At 37.6% G+C, this 19,667-nt stretch overlaps 1 protein-coding gene across 1 annotated transcript; it reads right to left on the bottom strand.

The window, feature by feature from the left end:
• Positions 1-4,517: 4,517 nt before the first annotated feature.
• Positions 4,518-19,453, bottom strand: LOC138875686 (uncharacterized). Its single transcript, XM_070154544.1, has 5 exons — positions 18,893-19,453; positions 16,517-17,725; positions 15,916-16,091; positions 4,703-6,272; positions 4,518-4,643 (listed from the first exon to the last, which is right to left on the bottom strand). The coding sequence occupies exons 1-5, from the start codon at positions 19,451-19,453 to the stop codon at positions 4,518-4,520; spliced, it is 3,642 nt and encodes a 1,213-aa protein (XP_070010645.1).
• Between the last annotated feature and the right edge of the window lie 214 nt (positions 19,454-19,667).

Genomic DNA, 19,667 nt, shown 5'->3' with positions numbered 1-19,667 from the left:
ATTATAAGTAAGATGTGATACATGGATGACAACGGTAGATCCAAAAGATGACAGTATTACATAGTCTATAATTAGGTAAAGGAAGAGATGAGAGGTGATAGGCCTTGAGACAACAAAAGAGTATATGCCATAAAGTCATATCCTCATTTCGAGAAATAAGTTCGTGATTCTAACACGATTACCAGAAGGAAAAGTTAGACCCCAGAGTAATAGAAATCAGTATGGACTGGTGAACATGATAAACTAAACATGAATTAGGGATTGAGTGATTTGATAATAGTCGGCATCATGAGAATTTCAGAGACTGTGTTCCGACAATAATAGAATGGATGACAGAAGAATCCCCTTAGGTCATTCAAGAAGACGCTTCCCTAAAGCAAACAATGTGAGCAAAGTTAAGCTTAAGGGATTGTATGTTCCAGTTACGCAAAGTGTCACCCTTACTCTTAAGGAATTTTGTTATCCTTGGTATAAAAGGATTACCGCAAGGCGAGTAAGGGTTATTGATGATGTGAAAACATGCCAAAGATAAAAAGGTAAAACATCTATAGGTAGATCATCGTGGCTCCAACTCTTAGTACTCCCCTAAAGGGGGGACTATGCAATGATGTGGCATTAAGTCAAAATTAAATGGCTCTAGTAACTACGGAATAACAAAGGAAGAATGCGATAAGAATGAGAAAGGAATGAGATTGCACTTATCCAAATCCTACCAATATGCTATGATTCTAGAACATTAAGCAAGCACGACACTAAGGAGAGGAAGTAAGGGTTCCAACCCGGGATGCTATTGATAAATAAAGAGCCAACACAAGATGTAAGTTAAGACAATGGAAATAATCCAAGAAAGATTACGTGGAGTATTGATGTGAGAATGGGCCAACGAGTAGTTAGTAGTTGATTCAGGAAGAGCCTAGTTATGGCTAGTCAAGAGGATACAGAAAAAATCAGCAGGTCGTGCAAGATAAATATAGTAAAACCCAATATAGTGAATTTAGCCTCACAGTTATGACATTGTAATACTTGAGATATATTCAGATAGGAGTCGGGGTAGTTAAATGTATCATATAAGTTTTATTACAGAAATAAAAGAGAATGCCACTGGGAAGACAGTCAAAATATTAGTTCAAAAGCAACCCTACAAGCATAAGGGCGTGGAGATAAGTAACTATGAATTATTATAGGCGAGGAAGGACATAAAAAAAGAAAAAATTTCGTCGTGTATACCATGTAATAAGCTCGTAACTTTACAAGAGTCAGAGGGTCCTCCGTAAGTACTACAACGAAAGACTAGCTGAGGAAATAAGGAAAAAGGCTTCAACCTAAGCACAGTGACCTAAAGAGGAAATGGCCGTGTAACAACAGTCTCACAACAACATTGTATGTATTCCATAAGAAGATGTCACCTACCGTGACTAATGAACAGGGAAAAAAATTAGAAGTGATATTCAAGATCATATGAGTTGTATGGAATTCCAATATGTGGGGGCACTAAGATAAGCTAAGTATGCATGCAACAAGGGGTTGAACGACCAGGAAAAATAATAGCCTACGTTTAAAGAAAGTTGAGAAGGAACGAAAGGAATTATTCGATCAATGATCCAGAGTTAGTTACGTTATGAACGCACTTAAGAGTTCGAAGTATTATCCATACAGAATATATGTTGACAATCATACAGCCGTAGAAGATTTCGGTATAAGTTAAAATAAAGAATTGAGTCCAAGTCATAGACAAAGGATTGAATTATTAAAGGATTGTATCATGGATATTCCATAGCGTCCATGAAAGGCTAAAAGTAATAACTAATACCATGAGCCACAGATCGAAAGATAGCTTAAGCCTACATAAAGGTTGATCAGAGGAAAGAAGAAACTAAAGAGTTACATCAACTAAGTAAATCTGGAGTTTGATTATTGAACCCAGAAAATTATGGATATAGTGATTGAGAACATTGCAGGATCACTCTTAATATCATAGGTACAAGAGAGACAATACAGTAGCCATATTTTATAATGACTCTATGATAAAGCCAGTTAGAGGTGTACCAGCCTCGTAAGAAGTCAATATGAAGCTCTCACCGAATCATGTAAAGAGGTGCAAGTATTATACTAGAAGTTCAAGTTGTGGATGTGAATTATACCTATGTGAAAGAGAGGTCATGAAAGAGATAGAAGATGTGATGTGAGATTTTAAGGAAAGTAAGGTAAAGGTGAACAATGTACGAGATACTCAAATACAAAAAGTTGTGAATAGTCCGTACTACGGATAGAAGGCTAGAAGAGCGGGAATTCCGTATCCAGGAATGATAGCGGCGTTGTCAGTGGCATATCTTCCAATCGATGATTTCTAGGTATCGAGAGGTCTAGTTAAAAGAGTAAAGAAGAATTAGAGACGATATGATGTCTCGCTTTATGTTCTAAAATAACACAAGGAAATTTGTGGTGCAAGCAAGTTGGAGGAAGGTTGCGAGAAGTATAAATAGATATGTATAGGTCGCAAGCTAAAGTATGGTAAAGCGACAAGGTTTTAGGAAGACATTAGTAAGGATAAGAAAAGACGAGTGAGAAGGCGACGAGAATGAATAAGTCCTCAGGATTAAGCCCATGAAAACAAGAGAGCTGATGGTTTCTCTAATTATAGAAAGCTCAGTATAGCCTGAATGAGCTCAAAGGTGTCTAAGACAAGTAACATTTATAAGAGATGGAATGCTACCCTAGTAGTAGAATGAAGGTGTAATTGTGTTAGATGAAGGATGACGTTCAGGCCTGCGATTGAGTAATGATTTCATGAATTGTATAGGATTAGAATACCCACGTAAGGTAAATCTCCATGGGATGCTATGAAATAAAATTATGGAGGTACAGTTTTGTATCGCCCCCAGGTGGGTCAGGAAATATCACTTCAAATGTTCCACGATGCAACGTATGCCCTAGTGATTACGTAAGAGGTTTCAAGTTATCAATAGTAGATTGTAGATCAATATTGAGGTGAATCAACAATGGATGGACATAAGTCACAAAGTATGAGATGAGATTAGGCCGTCATTATTAAGATGAATGGTAATGAGGAATCATTAAAGGACATAGATTTATACATATGGGAGAAACAACGGAAGTAACCTGGAGTTTGGTAGTAGACCTCAGTAACAATAAATCGAGGTAAGAGTTATGGTAAAGTATGACCTACTTAGATGCAGTAAAGTCATGCGGATAGATAACCGAGCCTGTGAAATAAGATATAGCAATATTTGTAAGTTCGACAAGGTACCTAGCGAAGAACGTCAATATACCTATAAATGCCCAGAGGGACATCTTGTAAAGCTCTGTATATTTTTACAAAGTGAGGCCTAGAGATGGGCTAAAAACTGGAGGAAAAAGGAGAGAAGAGTCGCATAGGTGCATTTATAGGAAAAAAGTTGTACAGGCTGCATGACAGAAGGTAGCAAAAGTTACGAGATTGGAAAGATTCCAACTACAAGTCGTGGTGTGAGAAAGAGGCCTAAAGAAGGGAATGCCATGGCCTTTGGATTCATTCACAAAACAATTGCCTAGATGGCAAGAAGAGTACTAAAGTATTCGCAAGAACTATAAGTTATGATAATTATAAGTGCATCAGTCAACATTATAGGACAAATGTTCCAAAGGAGGGAATGATGTTACACCCCATGTTTTTGTGCGTGAAAGTGCGCCATAAATAAATTGATAAAAGCTCGGAAATGAGATGTTACATCCCGCATTTTCGTACGTTAAAATTTCGTCATATGTTAATCAACGTAAGTTCAGGAATGAGATTATTTTGAGATTATAAGCATTATGCTATTTCAAACAGGTGATGAGTAAATTCGTGAAGGAGAGAGGGTAAGCAAATTGAAGAAAATTAGTTTCATCGAAGTTTGACAATTGGGGATAAAATACGGTCCAAGCTATAATGCCCCGTATTTATGGACTAGTGGCTTACAAGGTACCACATGACCATGATAGTAAAGATGTATAAAGTATGTTAAAAGTAAGTAGTATTTTAAGTAATTTGAGATAATTCATAATTATGTGGATAATTGGTTAATTATTGGTTAGTGGAAGATTAACAAGTTAATTAAGGAATTTGTGGATAAGCTTAATAAGCCAAAAACATGGCAGCAACTCAAAGACATATTTGGTGACTCTTACTTGCAATATTAGGTGGCATTTTAAGAGATATTTGGTGGCTAAAGTAAGCCTTATTAAGTGGGGCCCACATCCATATATATGACATCTTTTTTTTGGTTAACAGGGATACTTTATTAACAAAAACTAAGTAGCATTACAATGTTCTATCATGGAAGTCCCAATGGGATCGAGTCCATGATTTGTAGAGTTAAAGGAGCTATCAAAAAAAAAAAAAAACAGAGGTGCCAATTATAGAACAGATATTCCCAAGACTAGCTAATTTATTACAAGAGTTCTCTGAAATAGTTCTAGTAAAGGAGGCCCCCCTTTGATCTGCTAGAAAGTTGGCAGCCACAAAGTGAGGGACGGTATCAAGTTTCAATTGAGTGCTGAAATAGGCAAGCTTGGTACTTTCTGTTGCCAAGAGATGGGCTACTGAATTTGCTTCGTGAAAACTGTGCCTGCTGTTCTGGATCTCTAGCTAGATTATTAACCACCTGCAAGACTGAACGATTGAGTTATATGTAGGATGATTACTTTGAATCAGTTGTATTACTTCCATCAAGTCTGTTTCCACCTCTAGCGACTTCAATTTTCTTTCATGGGCAAGCTGCAGTCCTTGATTTAAAGCAAGAAGTTCGGCGTAAGTATGATTAAGCACATGAGTATGTTCTTGGAAACCAACAATCCAATCTCCGGTGGAATTTCGGATGATACCACCCAAACCACCAATCTTATCATTGCCTTTATAAGCTCCATCTTTATTCAATTTATATGCACCTTGCCTTGGCTTATGCCATTTAACCTTTATGCTCTTTTTGTTGGTTGGGCTAGAGTGATTGTAGGTAAGGAGCTTAAATTCTTGTGCACGGGTAATAACTACGCTTAGAGAGAGATCTTGTTGGTCATTGTTAAAGTTGTTATTGTTTCTATTGATCCACAGGTTCCAAAGTGAAAACGGAAAAATTTCAAGCCAATCTAACATTAAGAGAGGTATTGGGGGTTGAAACCTTTTTACAGTATCAATCCAATGGCCCTCCACCAGCGTGATGCTAGTATTATTGATACCAATTTCATTCCAAAACCTGTTAGCTATGAGGCAAGAAAGGAATATATGGGTAATGGTTTCTTCAGCACTCTTACAGATTGGACACATTCTATCAATGTTGATACCAATATTATTGAGATAGGTTCTAGTTGGAAGTCTATTATGATAACAAAGCCAAAGAAAAAAGATGATTTTTTTTGAAGCGCGAAGATGCCAAATCCAGTCAAAGTCATTGACAGACCCTTCATGGTTGTCAATAAGACTATATGTGGATTTAGTGGTAAAAATACCATTTGCATTGATGGACCAAATTGGACGATCGTGGCAAAGCTCATTCTGAGGGATGTTGATGCTTGTAATATAATTTTTTAAATAATCAGGTAATTCGAAAGATATACCAGAAAGATCCAATGTTGCATCAGACCAAAGATTATGGATATTAAGGCTCTCTTCGCGCAGGGTTAAGGGTCCATGAATAATGGTTCGAAGGGGAGGAAGGTTAAGGATCCATCTATGGTTCCAAAAATTTATATTTTTACCATTGCCAATCTCCCAAGTAATAGCCTCCTTGCAGATATACCAACCTTTGAGAATATTTTTCCAAATAAAGGAGCTATTTGAAGGATTCTTTTTGGAAGAGTATTGAGTAATGAGAGTGTTATCCCAGAGCGAAGGAGGATTAATAAAAAATCTCCAAGCTAAGCAGGTTAACATGGTCAAATTTTTTGTAAAAGTTTTTACTAGACCTAACCCCCCTTGGCGCTTGGGCTTAGTGATGGTTTTCCAGTTAACAAGATGCAACTTTCTCTTAGTAGTAGTAGTCCCCCAAAGGAAGTTCCGTTGAATTTTGTCAATGTGATTAAGAATTTTAACTGGCAGATGAATATATTGCATAACATGATTAGGTATGCTAGATAGAGTAGAGAAGATCAATGTCGATCTGCCTGCCATAGTAAGGCAACTAATTTTCCAGTTGGCTAGCTTGGATCTCATCCTGTCAATAAAAAATTGAAAGTCTGATGCTTTAGGGTGTCTACTTAAGATAGGAAATCCAAGATATTTGCCAAAGTTGCTGGAACTATTAATGCAAAAAAAGTTAGAGATTTCAGTTCTAAGGTTATCAGGGCAGTTTAAGGAGAATATAATTTTTGATTTTGTAGTATTGATTTTCTGCCCTGATAAATTACAGAAAACATTAATGCCTTCTAAAATAGTAGAGCAAGATTTTTTATTGGCTCTATCCATTTGAGTTAAATCATCAGCAAAGAATAAATGTGACAAAGGAGGGCTCCTAGGAGACAACTTAATAGGGTCCCAATTCGCACAATCAACTACATGATTAATATATCTAGAAAACATTTCCATGCTTAGGATAAAAATGTAAGGGGACATAGGATCACCTTGTCTAATACCCCTAGTTGGCATAAAGAAAGGAGTTCTAGTCCCATTAACTAGAATGGAAATGTTAGTAGTGGTGTCACGACCCGAATCAGAGGGCCGCGACGGGAACCCGGTGCTTTACTCAATCGAGTATCAACGTAACATATCTTTCTTATCATACTATCATGAGTAAATGAGCCAAAAAACCGGTCATGAGATAACAAGAATAAAACCTGAGGGAATACTCAACATATGAAGACCCAAAATGATATACAAACTTATATTTGTGACATACGGGCCTATAAGGCCGACATGACCATTTGTAAACTCAAAACATAGGCCGACAAGGCCATACAAGTGTCCTTACACCTGACATCTGTCTACAAGCCTCTAAGAGTACATAAAATCATAAAGATCGGGATAGGGCCCCGCCATACCAATCAATACATATCCAAAGCATACTGACCAACTAGGCAACTCCGGAGCAAGTGGAGTGCACCAACACCTTCGCTGAGCTGATAGCCTACTAGGAGGACTGTCAACCTATCAATCGGGACCTGCGGGCATGACACGCAGCATCCCCAGGCAAAAGGGATGTCAGTACGAATAAAGTACCGAGTATGTAAGGTTGGAAATCATAAACAAGAACAGTAATGTAAAGAGAGATAGAGGAGATACAACCTGTAACATCTGAGTGCCTCTGGGGGCTACTGATATGAAATGCATAATACTTATATATACATGAACTTTTTTAAAAACATTCGCCTCTGTGGGCATCATCATCATATCGTACCCGGCCTCAAAGAGGACTCGGTAAAAACGTACCCGACCATCATAAGGCTCGGTAGAATCGTACCCGGCCACATGGATCTCGGTAAACCTAACTGATCAGTGGTTGCACAATAGGTGCCATACCCGGCTGACTATAGCGCGGCTCGGTAGAGTAAAATAGATACATATATATAATGCATGCTCGACTCATGGAATCACGTTCTAACCCTTTCGGAGTGATGTAAGGTCATTGCACCTTCGATTAACATTATGGACATCCCTACCATCAGTATGAACCTTAGTGGGATTTAAGGATCATACACACTTGTTTAGAATAACTTTATAAGGAAAGAACAACATGGACAACCTTAGTTTCTAGGAGTAGATCCGTTATGAATTAGCGTACCGTTTATGTTCATGTCACTTTAGATCATGCCAAAAGAAAGAAGTAAGTGCCTTAACATACCTTGTATATTCTTCCCAACCTCAAGCTATGCAATTTCACGGCTCCTTAGTCTACAATAAGAGAAATGACACTCTCGTTATCGTTTAAGCGTCGTAACTATTATGTATCGACCACAACCTATTTTACAATGAAACGGACAGAACCTCCCCTATATATATGAATTCACACTAGTAAAGACAATCACAAACAGCCCAACATACCCCTATCACTTCATACACAACACGACAACCATAATAGTATCAACCAACACAAAAATGTTACGACGAACGACCAACAAACAACCTTGCCATTATGTGGTGTTTCTCCACAACCTTACTCCTCTCAACTCCATAAAAATAGTAGTAAAAGATACAACCCAATACCAACACGAAACAGCCCAAAAATATTCCCACAAGTTCATCAACTCAAAAATAATTTTTCAGTTTACTTAAACACGTTTCGACTTGTCTTTTCTTTCAAATTGGAAAATACAACCAAAAGTACATCATTATACCTCTTATCCAATAAACAAGCCATGAATTCAACTTAAAAATAAGTTTACAACCAGCCAACCATTACACAAGAACAAACAACATACCATTCTTTCGAAACTAGCTAGGTCTATTCTTTACGATCGAGTTACAACTCGCAAACGCATAGATAATGGAAGGAGAAGCATAAAATTACCTTGTACTGAGTATAACCCACGAAACCTAGTCCGTTTTCATCAAAAATAAGTTCCTCAACACGGATACAAGAAGGAGAAAGAGAAACTAGCAAGCTGTCCGGACTTTTCAGCACTAGAATCGCATCGTAACACCCGGAATACCCTAGGGTTTGTGTGGGATTTTTGTGGAGGAGTTGAAGGGGTTCAATTAGGTTTTCTTGGTCTTAAAGATAGGTGAAATAACTGATTTTATAATCCCTTAAAAGTCCCCTCTTGACCGACTTAGTTGAGGCCTCTCTTTTTGGCAAGTAGGTGATGCACCTACTTGTCACCTACTAGCTGCGCGGTCTCGCAAAAATGCGAATATCTATATACTCCGAGATCGTATTGATAAACGGTTTAATGAGTTGAAAACTAGACTCATAGATCTTAAATTCAATATGTAGATCATACCTTGATTCAAAGTATGTTGGGAGAAAAGCTCAGCTACATTTAACCTAAGTTTCAACTCATTTTTGAATGTAACTTGTGATGACCTTTTCCAACTTTTGTTCCACAGCTTGCTTGACTTAAAAACATAACACACGACTATCATACGACTAAAATAACTCATAACATAACCTCATCATCATGTTAGTCACCCTTGTCTCTCCCCAAATGTATAGGTTATAACATTCCAAACTTGTCGACATTCGACGAAACTTATTTTCTTTAATTCATTCAGCGCCTAAGCTTTCCAACCCTTTTGGTACTCGTTATTCATGATCATAAAGATTTGTAACCTCCATTATAAAAGGATTAAATTACTTTACGTACTTTCAAAGTTGATCTCATTTCTGAGCTTACATCAGTTGACTTACGGATACTCTAACATACGAAAACATAGGGTGTAACATCATTCCCCCCTTTGGAACATTCGTCCTCGAATGTTGACTGATCCACTTATCAGTTTCATAACCCATTGCTCTTGTGAACACTTTAATACTCTTCTAGTCATATAGGCAACTATTCTTTGAATAAATCCAAAGTTAGTATTCCCCCTTTAGTCCTCCTTCTCATACCACGACTTGTGGTCGAACCCCTTCCAATCTCGTAACTGTTGCTCCTTTTTGTCATGCAGCCTGTACGACTTTTTCCTTGTATGTGTGCCTATGCGACTCTTTCTTTTTTCTCCAGCTTTTATCCAATCTATAGGTAGCACGTTGTAAACATATACAAAGCTTGATATGTTGTCTGTCTGGGCATCTATGGGTATACTGAAGTTTTTTACTCGGTACTTTGTTAAACTTACGACTTTTGCTATATCTTGTTTCATAGCCTCAGTTATCTATGCTAATGGCTTTAATACAACTAGGTAGGTCATATTATACAATAACTCTTACTTCGGTTTACTATTACCGAGGTCTGCCACCCAACTCCAGGTTACTCTCTCACCGCTTATCCTATATGTATAATCCTTATTACTGTTCATCTAAAGAATGACATCATAATCTCATCTCATACTTTGGAATCTTTATCCATCTATTATTGATTTACCTTAATGTTAATCTATAATCCACCACTGATAACTTGAAACCTCTTACATAATACATTGCCTCAAGTCTCACGTCTCATCGGGGAACATTTGAAGTGGTTTTCCTAATCCACCAGGGACAATACTATACTTCAATAACCGTATTTCATAGCATCCCAATGTGATTCGGCTTATGGGGGTATCCTAGTCCCATGCCATCCATGAAATCTCTTCTCTTTGAATCATTACTCAAATGAAGGCCTATATATCATCCTTTTATAATTTACCACTATTACATTCTTACATTACGACCAGAGGAGCATTCCATCTCTTCTAAATGCTCCTAGTCTTAGACTCCTCCGTGTTAATTCAAGCTATACTGAGCCTTTTATAACATATATAAACCATCAACTCTCTTGTTTGATGGGATTAATACCGAAGTCTTACCTATTCTTATCAGCTTCTAACTCACCTTTTCTCACCCTTACTCACATCTACCCAAAATCTTTTCACTCTACTATACTTTCGCTTGCGACCTACACATTTATTTATTCTACTCAGAACCTTCCTTTAACTTGCTAGCACCTTAGATTCCATTTTGCGCATTCTCAGCTGTCTTTAAATGTAAATAATTATTTTTTCTGGTCGTTCTGCCACTTGCTACATGGATACTTGGCTTATCATAGTGCCCACGAATACTGGAATTCCCTGTAACGCGTATGCTCTCAAGTATCACCTTTGATGTTTTTTTTCCTTTTTTTTCTGTTCATTAGCCATGATAGGTGCCACTATCTTATGGAGTGCATGTAATATTATAGTGAGACTGCTATTACAAGATCAAAGATCATTTCCTTTTTAGGTCACTATGCTTAGGTGGAAACCTTCTTCCTTATTTCCTCAGCTAGTCTTTCGTGGTAGTACTTAGGAAACCTTTTGGATCTTGTAAAGTTGTGATCTTGTTATACTGTATACTCGAAGGAATTTTTGATATTCTTACTCGCCTACAAACATCCTTACTTACATACCTCCGTGCCGTTGTGCTCGTAGGATTACTTGTAAAATCAGATTTTGATTATCTCCTTAGTGGTACCCTCCATTATTCCTGTAATACTTATACAATACTTTTAAATACCCCAACTCCTATCTGAGCATTTCTCAAGGTTTATGACGTCATATTTGCGAGACTGAATTCACTATATTAGGATTCACTACGTTTATCTTGCATGATCTGTTGACTCGTCTATAACCTCCTATTTAGCCATAACTGGGCTCTTCCTTAATAAAATCCCAAATACTCGTTGGCCTATCCTTACATCAATTTTCCGCGTAATCTTTCTTGGGTTATTTCCTTTGTTTTAACTTACCTCATGCATTGGCCTCTGATCTATCAATGACATTTCGGGCAGGAACCCTTACTTCCTTTCCTTGATGTCGTGTTTGTATAATGCACTGATATCGTAGCATATCTGTAGGCTTTGAATAAGTACAATCTCATCCCTTTTTCACATTACCGCATTATTCTTCTACCACTCCATGATTAGTAGAACCACTAAATTCTGACTTCATGCCATATCACTCCATATTCCCACCTTTAGAGGAGTAATAAGAGCTGAAGCTACGACCATCTACCTATAGATATTTTACCTCTATATATTTGACGTCTTTTCACATCATCGATTACCCTTACTCTCCTTGTGGTAATACTTTTTGTACCAAGGATAATAAAACTCCTTGCTCGCGAGGATGACACTTAGTGTAACTGGCGCACATAGTCCCTTAAGCTTAACTTTGCTCATATTGCTTGCTTTAGGGACGCGACTTCCTGAATGACCATTAAAGGGCATTGTTTTGTCATCCATTCTATTATCGCCGGAACGCAACCTCTGAAATTCTCATGATGCAGAATATTATCATATCATTTTGTCCCTAGTTCACGTTTAGTTTATCTTGTTTACCAGCCCATACTGATTTCTACTACTCTGGGGGTATATCTTTTCCTGCTGGTAATCACGTTAGAGTTGCGAACTTATTTCTCGAAAAGAAGATATGACTTTATGGCCTATACTCCTTTGTTGTTTCAAGGTCTGTCACCTCTCATCTTTTTCCTTCACTTAAGTATAGACTCTATAATTATGTCATTTTCATCATCATTTTTTTTCCACCGTTGTCATCCATGTGGACATCTTACTCATAATTCTTCATTAACTCTATTCTTATTTTCCTACTAACATTTATGTCTATCACTTTATTCTGAAAACATCAACAAGACATTCTTTTGCTTTTAGCTCCCCTTGCTTCATCTCACTGGCTCTTCAGGATGCTTAAAATTCTCTCTCCTAGGGACACGAGCCATGCTAAGGTAATATTTATCCCTTCAAGGCTTCCAGTGGCTATCTTTGTAGTACTCATATCTAGCTGTACTATTTTAGAGTGCGCCATCTGGGTATCTCACAAGGAGATTTATTAGCACATTTGCGCTTCAGAAATTGTCAACTAACACAAACAATCAATTCACCATTATGGGTTATCCTAACCCTAACCGGATCCTGATATCTCGTCCTTTTCTTAATCTACACATGTTATCCCCCAATAGGGTATAACTGAGATGGGTATGGTCAATTATACATACCTCTATTACTGTTGAGGGTAACTTACAATGCTTATATTTTTCTGCCGGAGATGAAAATACCGATAATCTTTATTAACTAGGTGCCTTGTACCCTTCCCATCTTGCTCCTTTTACTTGTTGAAGCTTGTATCTATCTTTTGAATCTTTCATTGCCTTTAGGGGTGGATAGATATTCTTTGCCTTAAGGCTCCTTATCGAGAAGCTTACACTTCTTAGTACACACATGATCTACTGAAGACCTTATATTTACCCATCATATGCATCATGCAAAATCGAGCTCCTCTAACTCAACTCTTTCACAGCCACATACAATCTTTTACCAACCATCTTTTTAAATGTAGGTATCATTGTATTACGACTAAAGTCGAATTTACGAGTTTGAATTCTTACAACAAAGCTCTACCACACGATCTAGAATAAGAAAAAAGAGTGACAGTCCTAAATGCCCTGTAGCCTCCTGCTTATAAGTGTGGTGCACTACACACCCAAAAACAAGACTCTACTAGACACGGCTTGTAGAATCCCTAGGACAGAACTGCTCTGATACCACTTTTGTCACGACCCGAATCAGAGAGCCGCGACGGGCACCCAGTGCTTTACTCAACCGAGTACCAATGTAACATATCTTTCTTATCATACTGTCATGAGTAAATGAGCCAGAAAACCGGTAATGAGATAACAAGAATAAAACCTGAGGGAATACTCAACATATGAAGACCCAAATGATATACAAACTTATATTTGTGACATACGGGCCTATAAGGCCGACATGACCATTTGTAAACTCAAAACATAGGCCGACAAGGCCATACAAGTGTGCCTACACCTGACATCTGTCTACAAGCCTCTAAGAGTACATAAAATCATAAAGATCGGGATAGGGCCCCGCCATACCAATCAATATATATCCAAAGCATACTGACCAACTAGGCAACTCCGGAGCAAGTGGAGTGCACCAACACCTTCGCTGAGCTGATAACCTACTAGGAGGACTGTCAACCTATCAATCAGGACCTGCGGGCATGACACGCATCATCCCTAGGCAAAAAGGATGTCAGTACGAATAAAGTACCGAGTATGTAAGGTAGGAAAGCATAAACAAGAACAGTAATGTAAAGAGAGATAGAGGAGATACAACCTGTAACATCTGAGTGCCTCTGGGGGCTACTGACATGAAATGCATAATACATATATATACATGAACTTTTTTAAAAACATTCCCCTCTGTGGGCATCATCATCATCATATCGTACCCGGCCTCAAAGAGGCTCGGTAAAAATGTACCCGGCCATCATAAGGCTCGGTAGAATCGTACCCGGCCACGTGGAGCTCGGTAAACCCAACTGATCAGTGGTTTCACAATAGGTGCCATACCCGACCGACTATAGCGCGGCTCGGTAGAGTAAAATAGATACATATATATAATGCATGCTCGACTCATGGAGTTACGTTCTAACCCTTTCGGAGTGATGTAAGGCCATTGCACCTTCGATTAACATTATGGACATCCCTACCATCAGTATGAACCTTAGTGGGATTTAAGGATCATACACACTTGTTTAGAATAACTTTATAAGGAAAGAACAACATGGACAACCTTAGTTTCTAGGAGTAGATCCGTTATGAATTAGCGTACCGTTTATGTTCATGTCACTTTAGATCATGCCAAAAGAAAGAAGTAAGTGCCTTAACATACCTTGTATATTCTTCCCAACCTCAAGCTATGCAATTTCACGGCTCCTTAGTCTACAATAAGAGAAATGACACTCTCGTTATCGTTTAAGCGTCGTAACTATTATGTATCGACCACAACCTATTTTACAATGAAACGGACAGAACCTCCCCTATATATATGACTTCACACTAGTCAAGACAATCACAAACAGCCCAACATACCCCTATCACTTCATACACAACACGACAACCATAATAGTGTCAACCAACCCGAAAATATTACGAGGAATGACTAACAAACAACCTTGCCATTATGTGGTGTTTCTCCACAACCTTCCTCATCTCAACTCCATAAAAATAGTAGTAAAAGGTACAACCCAATACCAACATGAAACAGCCCAAAAATATTCCCACAAGTTCAGCAACTCAAAAATAATTTTTCAGTTTACTTAAACACGTTTCGACTTGTCTTTTCTTTCAAATTGGGAAATACAACCAAAAGTACATCATTATACCTATTATCCAATAAACCAGCCATGAATTCAACTTAAAAATAAGTTTACAACCAGCCAACCATTACACAAGAACAAACAACATACCATTCTTTCGAAACTAGCTAGGTCTATTCTTTACGATCGAGTTACAACTCGCAAACGCATAGATAATGGAAGGAGAAGCATAAACTTACCTTGTACTGAGTATAACCCACGAAACCTGGTCCTTTTTCATCAAAAATAAGTTCCTCAACACGGATACAAGAAGGAGAAAGAGAAACTAGCAAGCTGTCCGGACTTTTCAGCACTAGAATCACGTCGTAACACCCGGAATACCCTAGGGTTTGTGTGGGATTTTTGGGGAGGAGTTGCAGGGGTTCAATTAGGTTTTCCTGGTCTGAAAGATAGGTGAAATAACTGAGTTTATAATACCTTAAAAGTCCCCTCTTGACCGACTTAGTTGAGGCCTCTCTTTTTGGCAAGTAGGTGATGCACCTACTTGTCACCTACTAGCTGCGCGGTCTCGCGAAAATGTGAATATATCTATACTCCGAGATCGTATTGATAAACGGTTTAATGAGTTGAAAACTAGACTCATAGATATTAAATTCCATATGTAGATCATCCCTTGATTCAAAGTATATTGGGAGAAAAGCTCAGCTACATTTAACCTAAGTTTCAACTCATTTTTGAATGTAAGTTGTGATGACCTTTTCCAACTTTTGTTCCACAGCTTGCTTGACTTAAAAACATAACATACGACTATCATACGACTAAACTAACTCATAAAATAACCTCATCATAATGTTAGTCACCCTTGTCTCACCCCAAAAGTATAGGTTATAACATTCCAAACTTGTCGACATTCGACGAAACTTATTTTCTTTAATTCATTTAGCGCCTAAGCTTTCCAACCCTTTTGGTACTCGTTATTCATGATCATAAAGATTTGTAACCTCCATTATAAAAGGATTAACTTACTTTACGTACTTTCAAAGTTGATCTCATTTCTGAGCTTACATCAATTGACTTACGGATACTCTAATATACGAAAACATAGGGTGTAACAAGCGGTAACACAAGACATAATCAATCTAGTAATATTAGGAGGAAAATTGAAGTAGCGAAGGGTTCTAAAGATGAATGACCATTCCAATCTGTCAAAAGCTTTTTCTAGATCGATTTTGAGAATCATGCCATGATTAGCACCTTCACGTTTATTAAAGTTGGAAATGACCTCTTGAATAATAATAGAGTTATCACTAGCTCTTCTATTCTTTATGAAACTAGCTTGATAAGGACTGATGAGCTCATCCACATAGGGCTTTATACAATTAGCAATAATCTTGGTAATGATCTTATAGATAGTATTACATAGACCTATTGGTCTAAAGTTTTTGAGATCATTTGCATTCAGAATTTTTGGGATAAGGCAGATAAAGGTGTTATTAAGGAATTCAAGGATTTGTTGAGTGTTAAAGATATTTTTGCAATAACTAAGCACCGCAGGACCAACAATGGACCAATATTTTTGGTAAAAAAAGGGTGAAACCTGTCTGGTCCAAGAGCTTTAAAGGGTTTAAAGGAGAAGAGAGCGGAAATAATTTCTTGATCAGTAATCGGTCTGTCTAGGTTGTGTAAATTTAATTTGTTGAAGGAACTAATACTAGAGTTGATGCCCTTCCAATTCGAACTAATATGACTTGTGGTGAAAATATCCCTAAAACAATTTAACGTATGGTCAACTACCTGAGCGGGGTCTTCAATCCAATTTCCCACATTATCTTTGAAGTGCGTAATTCTATTATGCCTAAGCCTATTGATGGTGGAGATATGAAAAAGTCTAGTATTTGCATCTCCCTCATTGAGCCAATTAATTCTGGATCGAAGCTTCCAAAAATCCTCTTCCATCCTAAGCACATTATTGTACTCATTAACTATAGTAGATTCAAGCTGCTGTAAAAAGGGGTTCGAAGTGTACTTGTCAGAGGATTGAATACCATTAAGTCTAGCAAGAAGTCTACGCTTCTTATGAAAGATGTTACCAAAGACTTCGTTGTTCCACCGAGTAACTTCATGCTCAAAATAATTGACTGCTTCTAAGAGATGTTTGTTACTCCAGCATTTGTCCACTATATTGATAAAGGTCAGATGGGAGAACCACATGGTTTCAAGCCTAAAAGGTTTGCTAGTGTTGCTCTTAAAACTAGGGCTTAGTCTAATAAGGAGAGGGTTGTGATCTGAGTAGGTTTTGGGGAGATGGTTTACTATGGCATTTGGATAAATACTAAGCCATTCATCATTAACAAAACATCTATCTAATCTCTCCATAATCAGGCCAGTACTTCTTTTCCGACAATTCGACCAGGTATATTTACATCCCTTAAAACCAAGATCTAACAGCTTACACTTGTTAATACAGTTCCAAATCTTGGAGGCTCTAGTATTATTTATAGGGCGTCCTCCCCACTTGTCATCAGACATTAAAACATCATTAAAATCACCTCCGACCAACCATGGACCAACATAAGTCTCATGCAACTTTTCTAAATTATTCCACATAATATTTCTATTATTAACAGTAGTACTGGCATATAGAGCACTAAAAAACCATGGTTTTTGATTCGGAAGTACCTTAATCATAGTATGAAGTTCTTGATCCACTCTCGCTAACTCATCTACAATCACCAAGTTATGCATCCACATAATCACTAAGCCACCATAACGACCCTCGGCAGGGATTTCGATCATCTTACTTAAATGAAATTCATGTTGGAGGGGAGCATGGTCATGCATTCTAGTTTCTAGGAGAGTTACCATACAAGGTTTATGAGTCTCTATAATTTCCCTAAAATTTCTACAGAAGTTTGCATTATTCGCACCACGTACATTCCAAATAACAAAGGAGGTTGCTCTATTCATTAGAAATGATGGGTTTGCAGGGGTCACTGGATTATCCTACATAAGAGAAAATGCACTTCACCTCACAGATGGGCTTAGTATTACTGCATGTTTTTCTACTGCTCGGTTTATTGGTAGCCTTATGTCCATCAAGCTTTTGAATAGTGCTACTGGGCATTTGAGAATATACTTCTTGTCTTACTTCTCTTTGAATAACAATATTGTTATTTCTCTTGGGCTTGAAATCTTTGTGCGAGATTTTCTTATGGGTCATATAGCTTCCCCTTGTTCTCCCATCACATGATTTGTCATGTCTTGTGCGTTGGGAGATAGTAGTTTGTCTAATGAGACTGGATTGGTAGGCATATGGGGGTAATTGGTCTGTAGGGATTAGATTATCTATCTTACTTGATTGTTCTATTGCCATGGTAAGAAGATTAGACATGTGATTATTAGAGTCTAAGGTGGAATGATTGGATTTTGACGAGGAGGGTTGGGAAGTATTTTGTAAAGCCTCGTGCTGAGGTAAAGATAAAATTTGATTCCTAGCATTGTGTTGGTTTGGAGAGTATACATTAGAATCACTTATGGGATAAGATTGGTTACTAGCAGAAAGAGAGTGCAAATCTATGGAGGTATTATCGATTTGCATGGTTTCTATATTGTGAATCATGTGAATATTAGCCCCTTGTTCTAATTGGGTGTCCTGGGTATTGCCACCGGTATTAGCCACATTTTGTTGGTTTGTAGTATTGTGAGTATTCCCACCGGTATTTGCCACTTGATTTTTGTTAGTAGAATAGTTTTTGTTTTGGCATGACACCTTGGAAGAGCTACTGTTAAAAACATTACTAGTAATATTACTTATACTATTTAATGGTTGGATAGGAATTGACTTGGCACTTTTAGCATTGGCCACATCAATGCCACTTGCCTTGGTATCTTTGTTTGTCTGCCTCGTTTGTAGCGATTCATCGACAATTTGGATTTTATGCAATTTTTATTAGTAGTAGGAGAAAAATTATTGGGATCTAGGTAAGGATCATTAAGAGAAGCAAATTGATTGCTGACTAGTAGATTAGGATCGGCAGAAATATTATCTTCTTTTATGGTTGTGATAGCTTGACTAACATTTGGGGAAGTAGCAAATAAACTAGTTTTTTCTTTGTAAATTAGTTTTTGAGTATTGAGGAACTTACCTGTGGTAGCATAAAAAATTCTTACATTGATACCTGAACGAGTAGTATTCTCCTTATTCTTTTTCATTGGCAAATCCTTTTGCAATGACCTTCTCTTCCTTGGAAAAGAAACTGTTTGCCACTCTTCTGCTGATGCTGTATGGATGTTTATTTTGCTTGGAGGATTATGGAATTCTTCAGTGGGAATGAGATGTCTAAACATACATAATCGTTGAATGTGACCCAACCTTCCACAAGTCTTGCATAAAAAATTATCTCCTTCATAGAGGATGTGTTGCTTATGAGTACCAATGTAAATAAAGGCTTTAACTGGATGTTCTAATGACATCTCAATACATAATCTAGCATATCTCCCTCTGAGAGTTGCTGATATACAAGCGTCAACTTCTAAGAGGTGACCGAATTTGTTGCAAATTTTGTATAAGATATCACCATCATAGAACTCCGTTGGCAATTGAGGAAGTCGTACCCAAACTGCAGAAGTAGTTTGTTTCACTTTGGAAGCAACAAAATTCGGGATCCACTTTATTAATGATAAAAAATATCTATTAATAAACCATGGACCTTGGTGAAGAGCTCTAACCATATTCTCTTCCTTAGATAACAATATAATAATCTTCACCCAGATCAATTAGTGGAAATTGTTCGGTGGGCTTACATAGTTCCTGGATTGTTTGCTTAAGATAATGATGTAAAATGCGCTTACCCATTAATTTGATAATGATTGAGAATTTCCATGGATTGTATATGCACATCATTTCTTCGGAAAATAGTTGAATAGTGTTATCGCCAGATCTATA

This window comes from Nicotiana sylvestris, chromosome 8 (genome assembly GCF_000393655.2).
Source record: "Nicotiana sylvestris chromosome 8, ASM39365v2, whole genome shotgun sequence".
In the NCBI taxonomy this organism is placed as follows: Eukaryota; Viridiplantae; Streptophyta; class Magnoliopsida; order Solanales; family Solanaceae; genus Nicotiana; species Nicotiana sylvestris.
This window is presented reverse-complemented; position numbering and strand designations above follow the sequence as displayed.